The 20,160-nt window shown below is 44.8% G+C and overlaps 1 protein-coding gene across 1 annotated transcript in view; it reads left to right on the top strand.

Annotated features, from left to right (window-relative positions):
• Nucleotides 1-18,792: 18,792 nt before the first annotated feature.
• The window catches only part of STK35 (serine/threonine kinase 35), a 34,401-nt gene continuing 33,033 nt past the window's right edge, over nucleotides 18,793-20,160 (top strand). Inside the window, exon 1 of the mRNA XM_039326945.1 lies at nucleotides 18,793-19,527. Coding sequence (XP_039182879.1) covers nucleotides 19,053-19,527 — 475 coding nt within the window. The 5' untranslated portion in view covers nucleotides 18,793-19,052. The remainder of the gene's footprint in view (nucleotides 19,528-20,160) is intronic.

The following is a 20,160-nucleotide window of genomic DNA, read 5'->3' as shown; positions in this document are numbered from 1 at the left end:
AAGGACCTTAATCTCTGGGTACAAAAGAAACTTTGGAGGTGCCAATTTCCCCCCTAAAATTGACTAATCCAATAATTGCACACGGGCTTGCAAACAGGTTAATAGCAGGTGCTGAGAAATCCTTACACAGGACCACCAACCCTTTGGGGAATTAACTGAATGAGGGGTTTGGTTCTGCAGCCGGCATGGGCAGAACAAAGCAGTTTTCCTGCTTTCTTTTTAGAACTTTTCAGAGGGCCTCTGTAGAAGCGTGTGGATTGATAAAAACAAAAGAAAGAAAGAAAGAAAGAAAGAAAGAAAGAAAGAAAGAAAGAAAGAAAGAAAGAAAGAAAGAAAGAAAGAAAGAAAGAAAGAAAGAAGAGAGAGAGGAGGAGAGGATAAAGGAAGGAAGGAAGGAAGGAAGGAAGGAAGGAAGGAAGGAAGGAAGGAAGGAAGAAAAAAGAAAGAAGGAAGGAAGGAAGGAAAGAAAGAAAGAAAGGAAGGAAGGAAGGAAGGAAGGAAGGAAGGAAAGAAAGAAGAAGAAAGAAGGAAAGAAGGAAAGAAGGAAGGAAGGAAAGAAAGAAAGAAAGAAAGAAAGAAAGAAAGAAAGAAAGAAAGAAAGAAGAAAAGGAAGGAAGGAAGGAAGGAAAGAAGAAAAAGAAAGAAGGAAGGAAAGAAAAGAGAGGAGAAGGATAAAAAAGGAAGAAAGGAAGGAAGGAAAAAAAATAAGAAAGAGAGAGAAAGAAAGAAAGTAGAAAAAAGATAAGGAAGGAAGGAAAGAAGGAAGAAAAAAGGAAGGAAGGAAAGAAAGGAAAGAAGGAAGGAAGGAAAGGAAAGGAAAGAAAGAAATAAGAAAAAAGAAAGAAGGAAGGAAGGAAAGAAAGAAAGAAGGAAAGAAGGAAGGAAGGAAAGTAAGAAAAAGAAAGAAAGAAAGAAAGAAGATAAGGAAGGAAGGAAAGAAGAAAAAAAAAAGGAAGGAAAGAAAGAAGGAAAGAAGGAAGGAAGGAAGGAGAAAGAAAGAAAGAAAGAAAGAAAGAAAGAAAGGAGAAGAAGGAAGGAAAAAAAGAAAGAAAGAAGAAAAAAGAAAGAAGGAAGGAAGGAAGGAAAGAAAGAAAGAAAGGAGGGGAGGAAGGAAGGAAAGAGTACAGGGGAGGAAGGAAGAGAAAAGAGGAGAAGGAAGGAAGGAAGAATGCTGATGTGGGATATTTATCAGCTGACTGATCTGTAGCAATTCTAGGAAGTCCTCGATTTACGACCACAACTGAGCCCATTATTTCTGTTGCTAAAGTTGTGGTCGTAAACCTAGACTGCTTGTAAGAAGCAACGGAGCCCAACATTTCCCTGGTTAAGCGAGACGGTCGTTGAGTGTGTTTTGCCCCATTGCACGACCTTTCTCGCCCCACCTGGGAAGGGAATCCCTGCAGTTGTTAAGTTAGTCATACCTTGATTGTCAGATGGTCACAAAAGGGAGTCACGTGACCCCCCCCCGGGGCTGCTGCAACGGTCATAAACATGAGTCAGTTGCCAGGCACTCCAATTTTGATCACGTGACCCTAGGGCAGTGGAGGCGAACCTATGGCACGCATGCCAGAGGCGGCACTCAGAGCCCTCTCTGTGGGTACGCGCGCCATGCCCCAGAGATGGCAACCGTCTCTCTTCAACCAGCCGCCCGCTAACTCGCCAAGGTCCCATGTGGCTGGATGCATCCTAGCATGGCTGGTTTCTCTCCCTCCCCCCCCCCGTCCCATCTCTCCTGGCCTTGCATGCTCTCCTTTTCCCGGGCACGACCCACTGCATCGCCTCCTCAGCTGTCGGCCGTCCGTCCAGCTCAGAGGCGGCTTCTCTGAACTGCCGGCGGTGGGCCTCCCTGGCCCCTGCCTTGCCTTGCCCTGCGACAATGGCACCCCAGCCCTGCCACGCCTCGCCCCGCAGGACGAGCCTCCTGCCCACTACCCCACCTGCCAGAGACCCCCTGGATCTCCCCCAACCCTGCCCGGCTCCCACAGGCGTCCCTCCCCACCAGCAACATTGAGGTGACCACGCCCACCTTGGCCACACCCACCCAGTCTGCCATGACCACCACAGCCACGCCCACCCAGCGATAAATAAGTGGGTTTGGGGTTGCAGTTTGGGCACTCGGTCTATAAAAGGTTCGCCATCACTGCCCTAGAGCAATGCTGCAACGGTCGTAAGGGCGAAAAATGGTTATAAGTCACTTTTTTTCAGTGCCGTGGTAACTTCGGTCACTAAATGAATTGTCGTAAGTCAAGGACCATCTTAGAACGCAACTATATTCTAAGTTGCAACAGGAAAGTAAAGACTGAAGGCAGGACGAGAAGCAACGGATGGAAACTAATCAAGGAAAGAAGCAACCTAGAACTAAGGAGAAACTTCCTGACAGTTAGAACAATTAACCAATGGAACTACCTGCCTCCAGAAGTTGTGAATGCTCCAACACTGGAAGTTCTTAAGAAGAGACTGGACAGCCATTTTTCTGAAATGGTGTAGGGTTTCCTGCCTGAGCAGGGGGTTGGACTAGATGACCTACAACGTCCCTTCCATGATAACTCTGGTTAATATGAATCCTAGTTGGATGAATTTTGGCTTAATGTGCGGGGCAAGCAAACTGAGTTAGTCTCTGGCTCAACCTGCTGTGCAAAACCAGAAAACCTGATTTACTAACCAGCTTAAGGGCTTTGTGTGAAGGCAGCCACCGTGTGTTACTTTGCTTAGAAAAAGCTACATGAATCATAAAAAGAGGGTCCCTGGCCCTCATTTTTTAAGGAAACAAACACATTCTGACATCCACCTTTTCAAACCAATTATTCGGCCTTGTTTAATAAGATGTCTAGCAAACTTCAAATATAATCTACAGACAAATCAGTTTTAATCTTCAACCCACCGAAAGCAATTTAACTTTTAAGACCTGTGACAGCTGTAGTTTTATTGTCAGGTGCTTCAATTCTTTTAGGCCTTTTAAGCTGTAAATGTCTTTAATGGCCATCTGAATTTTTGATAAAGCGGTTGAGCGATTTAAAATCTTGCGGGCTTGTGTTGTGACGGTATTTATTATATATAATCGTTCTTGTTCTTCTGCTCATTTATTTACTTAGAGCCTCTTGGTTCTGCTTACTCAGTAGGGAAAGAATTATATTCGATCAAGTTCTGTACCCTTCGGTGAGTTTTATTAATCTCAGCTTGCTGACAATATCTGGGAACACTTTCTATCCAGGGGAACAGAAATGCTTTGTCAATTTCATAACACAGAAAAAAAAAAACCACCCATCCTGGTTAGGGTCACACAACATCTTTAACCAAGTCATGGAAAGACCAAACAGCTCCATTTACATGCTGGGGTAATCTTGGTTAGCGTTAACCTGGTTAATGTGCACGTGCTCCTTAATGGACTGAACAACCCAAGTTATCAGTGGGTTGACATTCCATACTGTGTGTGGTATGAATACGTTATAATGGATTATGTAGTAACCGTGAGAGGGATCTGGGAGTCCTAGTGGACCATCACTTAAATAGGACCCAGCCGTGTGCTGCAGCTGCCAAAAAAGCCAACACACTGCTAGGCTGCATTAACTGAGGGATAGAATCAAGATCATTCCCTGAAATAATTAGATAGAATAGAATAGAATAGAATAGAATAGAATAGAATAGAATAGAATAGAATAGAACAGAGCAGAGCAGAACAGAACAGAACAGAATATGGGACGGAACGGAATGGAACAGAACGGAATGGAATGGAACGGAACAGAACAGAATAGAATATGGAATAGAATGGAATGGAATGGAACCAAACAGAATGGAACAGAACAGAACAGAATAGAACATGGAATGGGGAATAGAATAGAATAGAATAGAATAGAATAGAATAGAATAGAATAGAATAGAATGGAATGGAATGGAATAGAATGGAATGGAATGGAATGGAATGGAATGGAACGGAACGGAAAGGAACGGAATACAACAGAACAGAATAGAATATGGAATGGAATGGAATGGAACCGAACGGAACAGAACAGAACAGAATAGAATATGGAATGGGGAATAGAATAGAATAGAATAGAATAGAATAGAATAGAATAGAATAGAATAGAATAGAATAGAATGGAATGGAATGGAATGGAATGGAATGGAATGGAAGGGAACGGAACGGAACGGAACGGAACGGAATACAACAGAACAGAACAGAATATGGAACGGAATGGAATGGAATGGAACGGAACGGAACGGAACAGAACAGAACAGAATAGAATAGAATATGGAATAGAATGGAATGGAATGGAACAGAACAGAACAGAATAGAATATGGAATGGGGAATAGAATAGAATAGAATAGAATAGAATAGAATAGAATAGAATAGAATAGAATAGAATAGAATAATAAAATACAGAATAGAATAGAATAGAATAGAATAGAATAGAATAGAATAGAATAGAATAGAATAGAATAGAATAGAATATGGAATGGGGAATAGAATAGAATAGAATTAGAATATAATATAATAGAATGGAATGGAATGGAATGGAATAGAGAATAGAATAGAATAGAATAGAATAGAATAGAATAGAATAGAATAGAATAGAATAGAATAGAATAGAATAGAATAGAATAGGAGCAGAGCTGGAAGGGACCTTGGAGGTCTTCTAGTCCAGCCCCCCATTCAAGCAGGAGAAAACATTATTTCTTGTCCTGCCCTCTGGTGCTTTGGAGAATAATTTGACCCCCTCTTCTTTGTGGCAGCCCCTCAGATACTGGAATAATGATTATAGTGACTCACTTTAGGATTACAAATGTACACCCATCAATCCTAAGAGGAACGTTCTTCTTTCATCAATATTAACCTTTAAAATCCTGCGTCTCTGTACCGGAGACAAATTCCTTGTATGTCTAATCACAGTTGGCCAGATAAAGTATTCTAGCAATATATTTATTTGAATACAGTTTTCTTTTTTTAAAAAAAAGGCTTTTTTAACCTATCCAGCAAGCATGATAAAATGTCCTTTTATGCTGTTCACATTTCCAGTATATACATCTGAAAAGTGATTTTTACTTGATAATTCTAGATAATTTTTCTGGTATCACGTACCAACGATACATCATTTTATTAAAAAATTGTCTTCGGTATCATAACACGTTTTCAGCTTCTGGATGGGCAAGGGAAAAGAAAATTGAAATAGTGAATCTTCCTGGCCTACCCAGATATATTTTACAGAGAGTTTCTTTTAAGTCTGAAAATACACCAACTTTGGCAGTTTAATTAACATAAATTTGGCATAGTGGAAGAAACTGTAAGATGCATCAAAGTTACACAAAACTCTTGTCTCAAACCCTTCAGTGACATCTCAAAAAGAGGAAGGAAAAGCAAGGAAATAAAGAGTAGAGCACCTTACATCAAATAAATAATAATAAGCATATTTTTAAAAAGCACTGTCTGGTGCAGCCAGAATAATTATAGTATTCTCTCCACTCTGATTCCCTTATGAATTTTCAGTTTTTTTCTTTCAAGGGCAAAAGGTTGAGCTTTTTATGAATTCATATTGCTCAGAAAAAAAAATATCTTACCAAAATAATAATAATAATAACCTAACCAGACATCCGAGCTCCAAATTTTCTTATCAGCAGAGTCAAATGAAAGCAGATGTATTTGTTTCCGATAAAGCAACCGAGAAATCTCACATAGTAAAGTGAAAGAGATACTTGTTGAACATCTGAACCTTAAGAAGAGCAAATCAAAACAAGCATTGGTAATTATTAGGTCAGAGTGATCTCCCCCCCCCCCCCAAGTTGTTAAGTGAAATCTAAGATGGGTTGATTTTTTTCTGAACTTTTTGCAGTCGCTGGATCGGTTTCCCAAATAAATCGGCAATGGGGTCCTTGGTGCTCTCTGAGCTGGGTTGTGTGATTTGCGAGGAGGAGGAGGGGGGGGGAAAGGACTCTGGTGTCCTTCGTGGTCTCTGAGCTGAGTTGTTTTCTTGCAGATGTTTTATGACCCCAACTAGGTAACATCATCAGTGCTAGAAGGGAGTGGAGTTTGCAAGGAGGAGGAGGGGGAGGAGAATGAGGAGGAGAATGAGAAGGAGGAGGAGGAGGAAGAGGAGGATTGTGGGGTCCTTGGTGCTCTCTGAGCTTGGTGCTTTTCTTGCAGACGTTTCATTACCCAACTAGGTAACATCATCAGTGCTAGAAGAGAGGGGTGTCTGTTGGAAGGAGGAGGAGGAGGTGTAGGAAGAGGAGGAGGAGGAGGAGGAGGAGGAGGAGGAGGAGGAGGAGGAGGAGGAGGAGGAGGAGGAGGACAACTGTGGGGTCCTTGATGCTCTCTGAGCTTGGTTGTTTTCTTTCATTACTCAATTAAGTAACATCATCAGTGCTAGAAGAGAGTGGGGTTTGCGGAATAGAGGAGGAGGGGAGGAGGAGGAGGAGGAGCATGACCACTGTGGGGTCTTTGGTACTCAGATTGTTTTCTTGCTTGGTCACTCAAGACCCTGGTGAAGCGGGCACGGCAGCGCCTGCCTTTTCTGCATCGTCGCATGAGAAAAGCACATCTTCCTTCCCCTGTCCTGACCACTTTCTACAGAGGAACGATTGAGAGCATCCTTTCATATGGCATCACAGCCTGGTTTGGAAGCAGAGTGGTGAGGACAGCAGAAAAGATCATTGGCGGTTCCCTCCCTCCCATCCAGGACATAGCACAGAAGCGTTGCTTGAGCAGGTCCGCAGGATTGTCTGGGACACCACACATCCTCTTCACAACCTGTTTTCCTTGTTACCTTCTGGGAGGGGGGGGGGCTATATAAAAGAATATTAAAAATAGAAGCATGATTCCTGGGTGTGTGCATATTGTGAATAAAATTTGATCACCAGGAAAAGTTAAAACGTTAAAAGTTTTAATATAAAACAAGAGTTTTAAGTATAAAACATTAAAAGTTTTAAAAAATTAGCAACCTAGCTTTCGTTGGCTCCTGCCAACTTCATCAGGGCGTACATAAATCAATGGGAGTAAACATTTATATGTGAGTTAAGGAGCAGGCGTTAACTCACATATAAATGTTTACTCCCATTGATTTATGTACGCCCTGATGAAGTTGGCAGGAGCCAACGAAAGCTAGGTTGCTAACTTTTTAAAACTTTTAATGTTTTATACTTAAAACTCTTGTTTTATATTAAAACTTTTAACATTTTAACTTTTCCTGGTGATCAAATTTTATTCAATATATATATATACACATATATATACATACATACATACACACACACATATATATATACATACATACATATATATACAAATAATAATAATAATAATAATGGTGATGATGATGTTGGAAGGGACCTTGGAGGTCATTTAGTCCAACCCCCTGCCCAGGCAGGAAACCCTATACCATTTCAGACAAATGGCTGCCCAGTCTCTTCTTAAAAACCTCCGGTGTTGGAGCATTCACCGCTTCTGGATGCAGGTTGTTCCACTGATTAATTGTTCTAACTGTCAGGAAGTTTCTCCTTAGCTTCCATCCGTTGCTTCTTCCGGCCTTCAGGCGCCTTGGAAAATAGCTTGACTCCCTCTTCTTTGGGGCAGCCCCTGAGATACTGGAACACTGCTATCCTGTCCCCCCTCGTCCTTCTCTTCGTTAAACTAGACATAACCAATTCCAGCAACCGTTCCTTATATGTTTTAGCCTCCAGTCCCCTAATCATCAAGATGGACAGTGTTTAATATTTATTTGCTATGTATATGTAGGGGGGTAGGTCTATACATATGTTGTACACTAGTATGTATATGTTGTATATAGTATGTTTAGATGTGTGTCATGTATGCGTTCATCTTGAGAGCGGGCAATTACATTTCATTGTTGATGTGTGTTGTTGTGCCCACAGTAAAAAAAATGACAATAAAAATTATCTTATCTTGTCTTATCTAGAAGCGAAATGTCTTGAAGGAAAAACAAGAAAGTCCAGTTGCCTCTGGAAAAACTACCTTTGGGACGCCTGAAAAGCTAGAAAAAAAATCTGGAAAAGTACTGGGAAGACAGAGGTGCGAGCCAGCTTTATCTAACTTTCCCTTTCTTTCACTTAAACTGTCATTCCTTGGGCTTTCTCCTTCATAACTCTTTCTTATGCTTCGCCGTACGTTTATTTATCTGTTTACATCTATCTATTCAATTTATATAGCCACCCATCTTACATTTGGACGGCTCACATGATTAAAACAGCCCCCCCCCAAAAACACAATAAGTAAAATACAGAGGACAGTAAAACAACCCCATTAAAACCGAATTAAAACTGTAAAACATAATCAGATTCATGAGTCAGTCAATAGAATGACCAAGGGTTCGTATTATCATCAGCTTTGCAAGGATGAGGGGAAAGCATGTCTTCAGAGGCTTTTGAAAGGCAAGGAGGGAGGGAGGGGGAGAGGGAGGGAAGGGGAGGGGGAGGGGGAGGGAGGGAGGGAGGAAGAGAGAGAGAAAGAGAGAGAGAGAGAGAAAGAGAGAGAGAGATTGAGTGTTTGGTCTAATGCAGGGGTAGGCCACCTTGTCTCTTTTATGACTCGTGGACTTCAACTCCCAGAATTCCTGAGCCAGCCATGCTGAGGGGAAAGGGAGAGGTTTCCAAGCTCAGCCATGCTGGCTCAGGAATTCTGGGAGTTGAAGTCCACGAGTCATGAAGGGGCATAGTTCCCCATGCTGGCTCAGGAATTCTGGAGTTGAAGTCCGCAAGTCATAAAGAGCCAAGGTTGAGGACCCCTGATACAGGGCAGGAGTGGGGAACCTGGGCTCTTTTATGACTCGTGGACTTCAACTCCCAGAATTCCTGAGCCAGCCATGCTGAGGGAAAAGGGAGAGGGTTTCCAAGCTGAGCCAGGCTGGCTCAGGAATTCTGGGAGTTGAAGTCCACGAGTCATAAAAGAGCAAGGTTGCCTACCCTGTCCTAGGATGCCACTGAAAGGACCCAATATTGGGTTTAGACCAGGGGTAGGCAACCTTGGCTCTTTTATGACTGGTGGACTTCAACTCCCAGAATTCCTGAGCCGGCCACGCTGAGGTGAAAGGGAGAGGTTTCCAAGCTGAGCCAGGCTGGCTCAGGAATTCTGGGAATTGAAGTCCACGAGTCATAAAAGAGCCAAGGTTGCCTACCCCTGGTCTAATGGTTGAGGTACTAGGATAGAAACTGCCTTAGGCATGAAAGCTGGTTGGTGACTTTGGGCCAATCACCAGGAGATGGTGAGTTCTAGATCTGCCTTGGGCATGAAAGCCACCTGGGTGACTTTGAGCCAATCACCAGGAGATGGTGATTTCTAGTCCCACCTTAGACATGAAAGCTGGCTAGGGGACTTTGGGCCAATCGCCAGGAGAGGGTGAATTCTAGTCCTGCCTTGGGCATGAAAGCCACCTGGGTGACCTAGGCTGGTTCCCATCTCTCAACCCACAGTAAAAAAATGACAATCTTATCTTATCTTATCTTATCTTATCTTATCATCTGATCTGATCATCTTATCTTATCTTATTTTATCTTATCTTGTCTTGTCTTGTCTCATCTCATATTTTATATGGTTTACAAAAATACTAAAGGTATGAAATAGATAAATAAATGAAAAATAAAATAAAATAAAATAAAAAACAATACAATACGATACAATACAATAGGTCCAAGGACATGGTATTTCCTAGGGCAAGTACCCTTTGTAGCTTACCCCAAAAAGGATTAGCTAGAACAGTGATGGCGAACCTTTTAGAGACTGAGTGCCCAAACTGCTACCCAAAACCCACTTATGCATGGTCGGGTGCCGGGTGGGTGTGGCCAATTGTGTGGGTGTGGCCCATTGGCTGGGTGTGGCCCATTGGGTGGGCATGGCTGCGGTGGTAACGGCAGACTGGGTGGGACTAAAAAGTTCAATCAATCAATTCCAACTTTGCAAAATCTTTTTTTTTCCCCGCAAGAAGTTGAAATTAACTGATTGATTGAACCTTTTTTTTTTTTTTTTTTTTTTGCACATGGCAGCGGAGGCCTAAAGCGAAAAGGTTTTATAAAACGCAGCTGAAGGCCTAGGACTGGGGTGACGGCGCGCGTGCCCACAGAAAGGGCTCCGAGTGCCGCCTCTGGCACCCGTGCCATAGGTTCGCCTCCACTAAGCTAGATGGTTACATCAGCATTATGCAATTACATATGTAATCATATTGTCAAAGTATATTCCCGTATATAAGTCTATCTAATTATATTGTCAAAATAGTTGGAAGCACCTGGCCAACCATGCCTGATCTTGAAAAATTAAGTAGGTTTTTTTCTTTGTACTTTAATGGGAGCTTTAAAAAAAAACACATACAACCCGATTGATTCTATGCCATCAAGTTATTTTCAACTCCTAGTTAAATAGACCTCCTCCATTATGAGTCTGCTGAGAATTTACCAGGATATTATTATTAGATTTTTTTTTTAATCTCACCTTTATAGGTTTATAGGTAATTCAAGGCATCAACGTAACCTATTTTCCCCACAACAAGGTTGGGCTGAAAGAGAAGAACTGGCTCAAAGTCATCCTGGCAACTTTCATACCTAAGGGACTAGAACTCACCGTCTCCTGGTGATTGGCCCAAAATCATCCAGCCAGCTTTCATGTGTGAGACAGGACTAGAACTCACCGTCTCCTGGTGATTGGCCCAAAGTCATCCAGCTGGCTTGCATATCTAAGACAGGACTAGAACTCACCATCTCCTGGTGATTGGCCCAAAATCACCTAGCCGGCTTTTATATCTAAGATGTGACTAGAATTCACCATCTCCTGGTGAATGGCCCAAAGTCACCTAGCCGGCTTTCATATCTAAGATGGGACTAGAACTCACCGTCTCCTGGTGATTGGCCCAAAGTCACCCAGCCGGCTTGCATATCTAAGACGGGACTAGAACTCACCGTCTCCTGGTGATTGGCCCAAAGTCATCCAGCCGGCTTGCATATCTAAGAAGGGACTAGAACTCACTGTCTCCTGGTGATTAGCCCAAAACCACCCAGCCGGCTTTCATGTCTAAGACAGGACTAGAACTCACCATCTCCTGGTGATTGGCCCAAAGTCACCCCACCAGCTTTCATATCTAAAACGGGACTAGAACGCACCGTCTCCTGGGGATCAGCCAAAAGTCACCCAACCGGCTTTCACACCTAAGATGGAACTATAAAACATGCAAGCTGGGGACTCTATCTGAAGCAAACTGGCAAGAATTTACGATGGTTGTGGTGTCCTGGAGTCATGTGGTCACTTTTGTGATCTTCCAAAGTTACCTAGTGTCAGGGGGGACTAGAACTCTGTCGCCTGGTGGTTGGCCCAGATTGGCCAGCTTTCATGCCTAAGGCAGGACTAGAACTCACTGTCTCCATTTCTAATAGTACTGTAGACGGAATTTGATCTCTATGCACCATAAAGTCTTCTAAAGGAGTGTTTCTCAGCTTAGCTGTTTTGAGACATCTGGACTTCAACTTCAATTCCCCAACTGAGGAATTCTGGGAGTTGAAGTCCATGCATCTTAAAAGTATTCAATCTGGGAAAAATTACAGCAAAGCCCATGTTGGAATACATGTTAGAACGTATTTTGTATCGCAACAATTGCAGAATTATTCAGCCAGTAGATTGCAGTTTTTAGCGTGCATCTATAGTTACAATCCATGGTTTCTTTATGTTCTGAGAGAGTTTCCTGTGACAGTTGAGACAGTTAACATATACGTAGTGGCCAAAATTGTGGAAACCTTTTGGGGAAAGTGTATTTTTGAGGTTTGGTGGCTAACAACATCACTTTTTTGGGGGAGTAGTACCATAAAATTACATATCAATGGAAAGATAATTTAATCAAGAATGTAATGCAACGTAGTTTGTTCAATTATCTGTACTGTATTCTATGAAAAATTATAGCCAAATAACCAGAAAAAGGAAGCACAACTTGCTTAGGTTGATATCAGGGATCTTCCCTTCATCTGATTGTAGCCAATGAGCATGAATATTTAGAAAGCCAATCGGGTGTCATCTTGTTTTGGCCATGAGCCAATCAGATCACAGTAGGATTCAGTTATTGACGTCATGTATTGAAGCTGAGAGGAGGACGTTTTCAGTGTGTTATGTGATCGCCATTGTCAGTTGGTTTTGTGTGTGTGTGTGTTGTTTCACTTAGTGAGCTTGTAAACATAATAAAATTAAAGTAAAGGTGCAAAGAGTTGACTGGTCGCCCAGAGAGTGATGTAAAATAGTATTATTAAGTGAACAAGGTTACAATTATAAAGAAATTAGAAGAAAAATGGGTGGAAACTTAACCAAAGGTGGCATTTCTACTGTACACTTTTCCCAAAAGGTTTCCACAATTTTGGCTGCTACTGTAGTTGAGTGGTAAAGCACATGGTGATTGTGCTCTTTGCTCTGTGGTGGTCTATATACAACAGAATTTCTAACAGCCAAAGTGTCTGGGCAATTCTAGGGACTGTAGTAAGGAGGTATTGCTTCTTCGGGGTGCCATTTGGGAATCAGGTAAGGCCCCCCCAATCAGTAAGTGCACCCCAGATACACCAGGGCCTTACCCTCTTTTTATTTTCTTCATATTCTTGTGCCCTCTGTTTTTATTTTTGCACGGGGTTTGTTTTACATTCAAATTTGCTTCCCTACACCAGCCGCCAACTGTCACTTTGATTGCGGTGGCATAGCTATCATTTTCATAAAGCAATATATTCCTTCAAATTGTGATTGGCCACGTTCAGAGAAACTAGTCGACCGAGTGACATCAGCCAAGACACAGCAGCCAAGATGGATCTTTCTGAGCAGGCCGGATGTTAATTGAATCTGAGCCTGGCTCTGAATTTATGGCCTGTGATGTTTTATTGAGTTGGCTGCTGTCGGCTTTAATTAAGGTGATTCACTCTGGAGCAGTGGGGTAGGAAGGTGAGAGATAGCTCAAGTAAACTTGCCTCCAGAAGCGGTGAATGCTCCAACAGTGGAAGTTTTTAAGAAGAGACTGGACAACCATTTGTTGGAAATGGTGTAGGGCAGACATGTCAAACACAAGGCCCAGGGGCCGGATGCAGCCCGCAAAGTGGTTTCATGTGGCCCGCAAAGCCATCCTGGAAACAGTGAGGGAACGGCCCCCGCTGCCTTGGCCCCAATCCAGGCCGGCCGGGAGCCAATGTACAATTTTGTGGTGGCCATCTATGCTGAAACGCATTCAGTCTTAGCTCCACAAGTCATCTGGAAACAGTGAGGAACCAGCCCCTGCCACATCGGCCCACCCCCTGGGTACATGCTGGGGAGGTGTCACCCTTTGTGAGAAATGAAGAAATGGACCATCGCCTGGAAGTGGCCAGTAAATGGCCCTTGCCTACTTCACATATCCAGCTTGATGGGCTCTGCTCTGGTCCCACCCCCCTTCTGCCAGAGACCCTCAGATCTGTCCCACTCCTGCCCAGGCCCCCACAGGCACCCTTGACACAAATGTAGAGCTGGCCATGCCCACCCAATAGGCCACACCCACATAGACCCTGAAAAAAAGTGACTTATAACAGTTTTTCACACTTACAACTGTTGCAACATTCCCAGGGTCAGGTCATCAAAATCTAGACCCTTCACAACAGGTCCTAGTGGATCAGTTTGTCCTAGTGCAGGGGTAGGCAACCTTGGCTCTTTTATGACTGGTGGACTTCAACTCCCAGAATTCCTGAGCCAGCCACGCTGAGGGGAAAGGGAGAGGTTTCCAAGCTGAGCCATGGCTGCCTCAGGAATTCTGGGAGTTGAAGTCCACCAGTCATAAAAGAGCCAAAGTTGCCTACCCCTGACCTAGTGGATGATCCTTTAAATATCAGCCGCCGTGTGCAGCAGCAGATGTGCCTGGCTGAGGAATTCTGGGAGTTGAAGTCCACGACTCATAAAAGGGCCAAGGTTGCCTACCTCTCCTATATACCATTTCAGACAAATGGCTGTCCAATCTCGTCTTAAAAACCTCCAGTATGGAGTACCCACAGCTTCTTAAGGAAGCAGTTCCACTGATTAATTGTTCTCACAGTCAGGAAATTCCTCCTTGTTCTAGGGTGCTTCTCTCCTCTTTGGTCAGTTTCCATCCGTTGCTTCTTGTCCTGCCTTCAGGTGCTTTGGAGAATAGCTTGACTCCCTCTTCTTTGGGGCAGCCCCTGAGATATTGGAAGACTGCTATTATGTAATCCTTAGTGCTTCTTTTCTAGACATATCCAATTCCAGCATGCATTCTTTGTATGTTTTAGCCTCCAGTCCTCTACTCATCTTTGTTGCTCTTCTCCGCACTCTTTCTAGAATCTCAAAATCTTGTTTACATCATGGTGACCAAAGCTGGATGCAGGATTCCAAGTGAGGCCTCACTAAGGCCTTGTAAAGTGGTATTAATACTTCACGTGATCTTGATTCTTTCCCTCTGTTAAAGCAGCCTAGCACTGTGTTGGCCTTTTTGACAGCTGCAGCACACAGCTGGCTCCTATTTAAGGGATTGTCCACTAGGACTCCAAGATCCCTCTCACAGTTACTACTATTGAGCAAGGTACCCCCTAAACTATGCCTGGTTTTTCTTGCCTAAATGTAGAACCTTCCTTTTTTCACCCTTGAATTTCGTTTTGTTAGCTAGCGCCCAGTGTTCACGTCTGTCCAGATCCTCCTGTATCTTAAGCCTGTTGACAGAAGTGGGGCCAACTGTGCCGATACTGTACTTGGTTTGCATTTCTGCACAGTGCACGCTTGAAAAAAGTGACTTTTCCAAACAATTTGGAAAAAGAATAATTGGTGCTGCTCTTAGACCGCCAGACCTCCAGCTCTTCGTGAGGCTTAGCAGGTGCCTGCCCGCCCCCCTCCGGGGAGAGACAGGAACTCTTACATAATGGGTTCTTATGCAACGCCCCCCCCCCCCTCTGCCTTCGCCCCGAGGTCAGCAGCAGCTGCAGCTCGGCGTCTCTATCCTTGCAAATCAGCAAAGCATCTCTAACCTCCATTCATGCGAGTGCGGGCACCGGCATCTCCAAAGCACGCGGGGGGGGGGGAAGAGCGGATCACTACAGACCCCAAATACGGGAGGGGATTTCCTTTAATCCGACCGCTGCCCCGCATCTGGATCTGATGGCGGCATATCGACCTCCTGTGGATGAAGATTAAGGAATGGTTTAAATTAAAAAGAGACAGGACAGCAGCGAATTCGCTCTCGTTTCCTCCCCCCCTCCCTGGATGGAATGGACTGTTCCGCACTTCCCGAAGCTATGAATGAAATATTTGCCGCGAAAGGGAGCAGACCATTGTAACGAAGGGGGGGAGGTTGTTCTTCACCACCACTGCAAATTTAGGGCTAGGCGTTACGGAGACATTCAGGGCGGTTGTTTTGATTTTGGAAAGAAAAAGAAAAGATACGGACCACACTTCGGAAGAGGCGAGAGTTCTTTTTTTTTTTTTAAAAAAGTTTTTTATTTATAATACAGTTAAAACAAAAATGGACGTAAACGGGACATTCCAGAATAAATATTCCTAACAATTTGTTCCTCTTAATACATATAATTAATATATCATTCTTAAGCTCCAAATAAGCTTATTCTTCTATACAGTACAATTATATATACAGTTATATATATTTCTGTCTTAACATTAGTTTGAAGCCCGAGCAGTTCTTAATTCATACCAGTAATAAAATTTAACTCAGATTTCAAAGTAGTCTTGATTCTGTCTTAGCCTTCATTTCCATTGTGAGCCTATCCATTTCAGCACATGATAAAATTTTATATAAAATCTCTTCTTCTGTTGGAATTCCTTTATTCCTCCAGTTTTGAGCGTATACCAGTGTAGCAGCCGTGAGAATGTGTAACATCAAATAGAATACCCCTTTGTCATATTTTTGCGTGGTTATGCCTAATAGAAAGAGTTCTGGTTTTAACTCTACCACTAGCGTTAAAATTTCTTCCAGCCATTTTTTAACCTTATTCCAAAAGTCACGGGCTCGTGGGCACTCCCACCACATATGATAGTATGTCCCAGTTGCCAATTTACATTTCCAACATTTGGAGGAAGCATTTGAACCCATTTTAGCTAATCTTATGGGTGGGAGATGCCATCTATAGAACATTTTGTAGAGATTTTCTTTATAGGAAATGACCAGAGTGAGCTTCCTGTTTCTTACCCATAGTTCTTGCCAGATGTGCAGATCAAAGTTGAGATCAAAAATCCCTACTCCACTTTAACATGGTCTCTTTTACTTGTTCCTCATACATTGCCTGATCTAACAAACAGTGATATAGCTTTTTAATCCTTTTATCCTCCGTACCTAATAATATTTTATCCAGCCCTATCGGTTCTAATTTTATGCCTCTTTTTAAATCTTTCCATTATCTCGCCTGTAATTGAAGGTATGCCCACCATTCTAATTCTATCCCTTCGTCTTGAAGAATTTTCCTGGATTTCAATTCCCCTCTCTCCTCTAGAACATTTTTATATGTTATAATCTTTCCTAGTTGGATAAATTTTGGATGGACATGCATTTCTAACGATGAGATCCAACTAGGGACTTGAGTATAATTTGGTTGCCAGATTTTAACCTGTCAGAAGTAAGTCTTCATCCTGGTTCATCCAAGCTGGGAATAAATAAGCAACATGGCAACTGCTTTGGGAAGAAGGTTACAGTTTATTGAAGAAGCAGAAAGATGCAAGAAAAAGCAGAGGAGAGGAAAGAGGAGTTGAGCACATGGGCAGTAGGTTTTTATACCCCCTCTAAGCCTTGTTTGGAATAGTTTCCTGTTCCTGTGGCATGAACCTTGAGGCTATTTCTGAGTGTTTTTCTAAGCCTTGATATCTGTGGTTTAATCCTATTATCATATCCTGCTTCCCAGGTGATGGGGCTCATGACTCCTAGAGTTTGGGTGGGGCATGCAGATTTTCTCTATGTCTTCTTGAGTGCTCTGGCTTCAATTCTCTGATGGTTTTACATCTGCATTTGTATGGGGCTAGCTCTTGCTTGGGGCAGAGAGATAGATTTGGGGCCAGGTTTGGTTTAAAAAAGAAATCCTTTGGAGGAGAAATATATTTTTCTGCCCTTTTAATATTTCCTTCTCTGGGCTAACTTCCCTCAAACCCATACGTCAATTAGAGCAGTGGTTCTTAACCTTTTTGAACAAATCGCCCCCTTGAGCCAATGAGGAAGTTGTCATCGCCCCCCTCCCCCAACATAACCTCTCATAGGAAATAATTCTTCAATTTATGCAAACACTTTTTTTGTTTTCTTTAAAATTGTCATCAGGACATATCGATGCAAATAATTTATTTCCAGTCTTTTTCCCATATCTCAACTGTGTGAAAAATTTTGATGCTACCGGTCACTTTATTCCTAAACTTCGTGATACATATATTTCATTATTATCTTCTTTATTCAAGACACTTAAATGTAATGACCACTGAAAACAAAATTCAATTGAAATGCCCAAAAAGAAAAACAGTAACATTTAATGATTGAATTACAAGTGAAATTTAAGACGCAAAAAGAAATATAAAAAAGGGCATAAGAACAAACCGCAGTGCAGCAACTAAGAACTTCAAGACGAAAACTCTGAAACTCAATTAAGATTCGAGGAAAGTATATATAGTCACGCACACTGTAAAAAGGATTAAAAAGACACAAAGAAAATATAATATCGAACTGGAGTGCACGCTAAAAAGAGACACACAAAATGTTTTACAGAGCCACTCGGCATGCGATGTTTCGAAAGAAGCGCTCCCCCCTCCATCACTGCCCATTCTGGCCAATGGCACGCCACTGTATGGGTAGAGGCTGCTGCGCAACGCGCATGAAGATAAGCGATGCGTCTTCACATATGTATGGCGTTCTGTACTGAAGCTCACTGGAGGAACATTTGAAAACACCATTCAATCCACTAAGAGCGAGCGATCTGATGTTTTTGTACGACAGATATGCAGCGATTCACTGTACGAAAAAGTCTCAAAAGTGTCCCCAAAACTTCTTGCTCCATCGCCCCCATATCGCCCCCTTTTCGTTCCATTGCCCCCCTGAAAAATGAAATTGCCCCCTGGGGGGCAATATCACCCAGGTTAAGAACCATTGAATTAGTGCAGTGGTTCTCAACCTGTGGGTCGGGACCCCATTTGGGGTCGAACGACCATTTCACTGGGGTCGCCAAACCATGCAGTCCGCCATTTTTCCCCCCTTTTCCTTAGCTGTGCTCCTCCCTTTTATTCTATTGGCTTTTGGAAGCCAATAGAATAGATTCTCTTGAATAGAGTCTAATTCTATTGGCTTTCAAAATCCAATAGGAATTGTCCAGGCTGTCTCTGCCCTGCTGAGCCCGCCAAAAGTCCCATTCTGCAAACGGTGCTGCACCAGTTGAGTAGTCCTCGACTTACGACCGGTTGGGGGTCGCGGCATTAAAAAGGTTGAGAACCACTGAATTAGAGCTTGTCTGATATAATGCCTTCGAAAATATTTGCGTGTCTTATATTTATGATCCCATAACGTACCAGTGCCATCCTATTTGTAAGCCACGGCCTTCCAGACAGAATAATCTCCTGTTCTTTAGTAATATCCAGTCCCTTACCCATAATAATACTATGGCCTGATAATAGTTTTCCAGGTCAGGGAGGTCAAATTCCCCCCCCCTCCCCCCACTTAAGAGGCGAGACCTCTTAAGGTGGGGCGGGAATTTCATGATTTCTTTTTTTTCCCCCCTTTCCTTTCGGGAAAAATAGTTCAATCCGCTCTCTCCCGCCCCTTTCGGCGGGCGGCAGCGCCGATTGGCTGGGCGCATTTTAAAGGAGAAGACAAGGCGCGCTTTTTCTACCCTCCCTCTCGGCTCCCTTTTCGCCTCAGCCGCTCGGCGACTACCGTCCTCCGGCCTTCCCGCAGCCGGGGGCGGCTGAGGAAGCGAGCGAGTGAGCGAGGGAGGCGGAAAAGCAGCGAACGTGAGCCTTCGTCGAGCCCCGGTCCGGCGGGGCGGGCGGGATGAAGAGGGGCGCTCCCCGCCCGCGGAGACTCCGACCACGTCGGCCAAAAAGGCGGCGGCGGCGGCGGCAGCTAGGCCCCGCCGCGGCGCTGCCATGGCAACGGGCGGCGACGGTGGCCGCCGAGGGACAGAAAGGCTGCCCGAGCGGCGCCTGAGGCGCGCCGAGCGCCAGCGGCCGCCGCCGCCGCCGCCGCCTCTGAGGGCCGCCGCGGCTTCCGCCATGGAAGGCCGGCCGAGCCAGGCCTCGGCGGCGGGAAAAGCCTCCCCTCCGCCGCCGCGCTACCGCCTGGTGTCGGAGATCGGGCGCGGGGCCTACGGCGTGGTCTACGAGGCGGTGTCGGGCCGGAGCGGCGCCCGGCGGGCCGTCAAGCGGCTGCGCTGCGACGCGCCGGAGAACGTGGAGCTGGCCCTGACCGAGTTCTGGGCCCTGACCAGCCTGCGCCGCCACCACCCCAACGTGGTGCGCTTCGAGGAGTGCGTCCTGCAGCGCGACGGGCTCGGGCAGCGCATGAGCCACGGCAACAAGCAGAGCGCGCTCTACCTGCGCCTGGTCGAGACCTCGCTCAAAGGTGAGGCTGGGGGGGGGTCGTCTGGACACGCTCTCATACTCACGTGTATACGCACACACGCACAACGGGGGAGGACACGTGTCGGGGCGTCCGCACGGCGCCTTCATGGAGGGCCCGCTGCTGAGGCCAGGAAGATGGAGGAGGTAGCTTTGGTGGGGGGGGCTGTGCTTGGGGGTCTCTCTGAGCTGGGTGGCTCCCTTGCAGACGTTTCGGGGCCCGGCTAGGGAACAGCATCAGGGGGAGGAGGAGGACTATGGGGTCCTTGAGGGTCTTTCTGAGCTGGGTGGCTCCCTTGCAGATGTTTCGGGGCCCGGCTAGGGAACAGCATTGGGGGAGGGGGAGGAGGAGGACTGTGGGGTCCTTGGGGGTCTCTGAGCTGGGTGACTCTTTTGCAGACGTTTCAGGGCCCGGCTAGGGAACAGCATCAGGGGAGGAGGAGGACTGTGGGGTCCTTGGGGGTCTCTCTGAGCTGGGTGGCTCCCTTGCAGACGTTTCGGGGCCCGGCTAGGGAACAACATCAGGAGGAGGAGGAAGAAAAGGACTGTGGGGTCCTTGGGGGTCTCTGAGCTGGTGGCTCTATTGCAGACGTTTTGGGGCCCGGGTAGGGAACAGCGTTAGGGCAAGGAGGAAGAG

Source organism: Crotalus tigris, unplaced genomic scaffold (genome assembly GCF_016545835.1).
Source record: "Crotalus tigris isolate CLP2741 ecotype Arizona unplaced genomic scaffold, ASM1654583v1 scf7180000024347.1601321, whole genome shotgun sequence".
Taxonomy (NCBI): Eukaryota; Metazoa; Chordata; class Lepidosauria; order Squamata; family Viperidae; genus Crotalus; species Crotalus tigris.
Note: the sequence above shows the minus strand (reverse complement) of the source record. Positions and strands in the feature narration are given on the sequence as shown.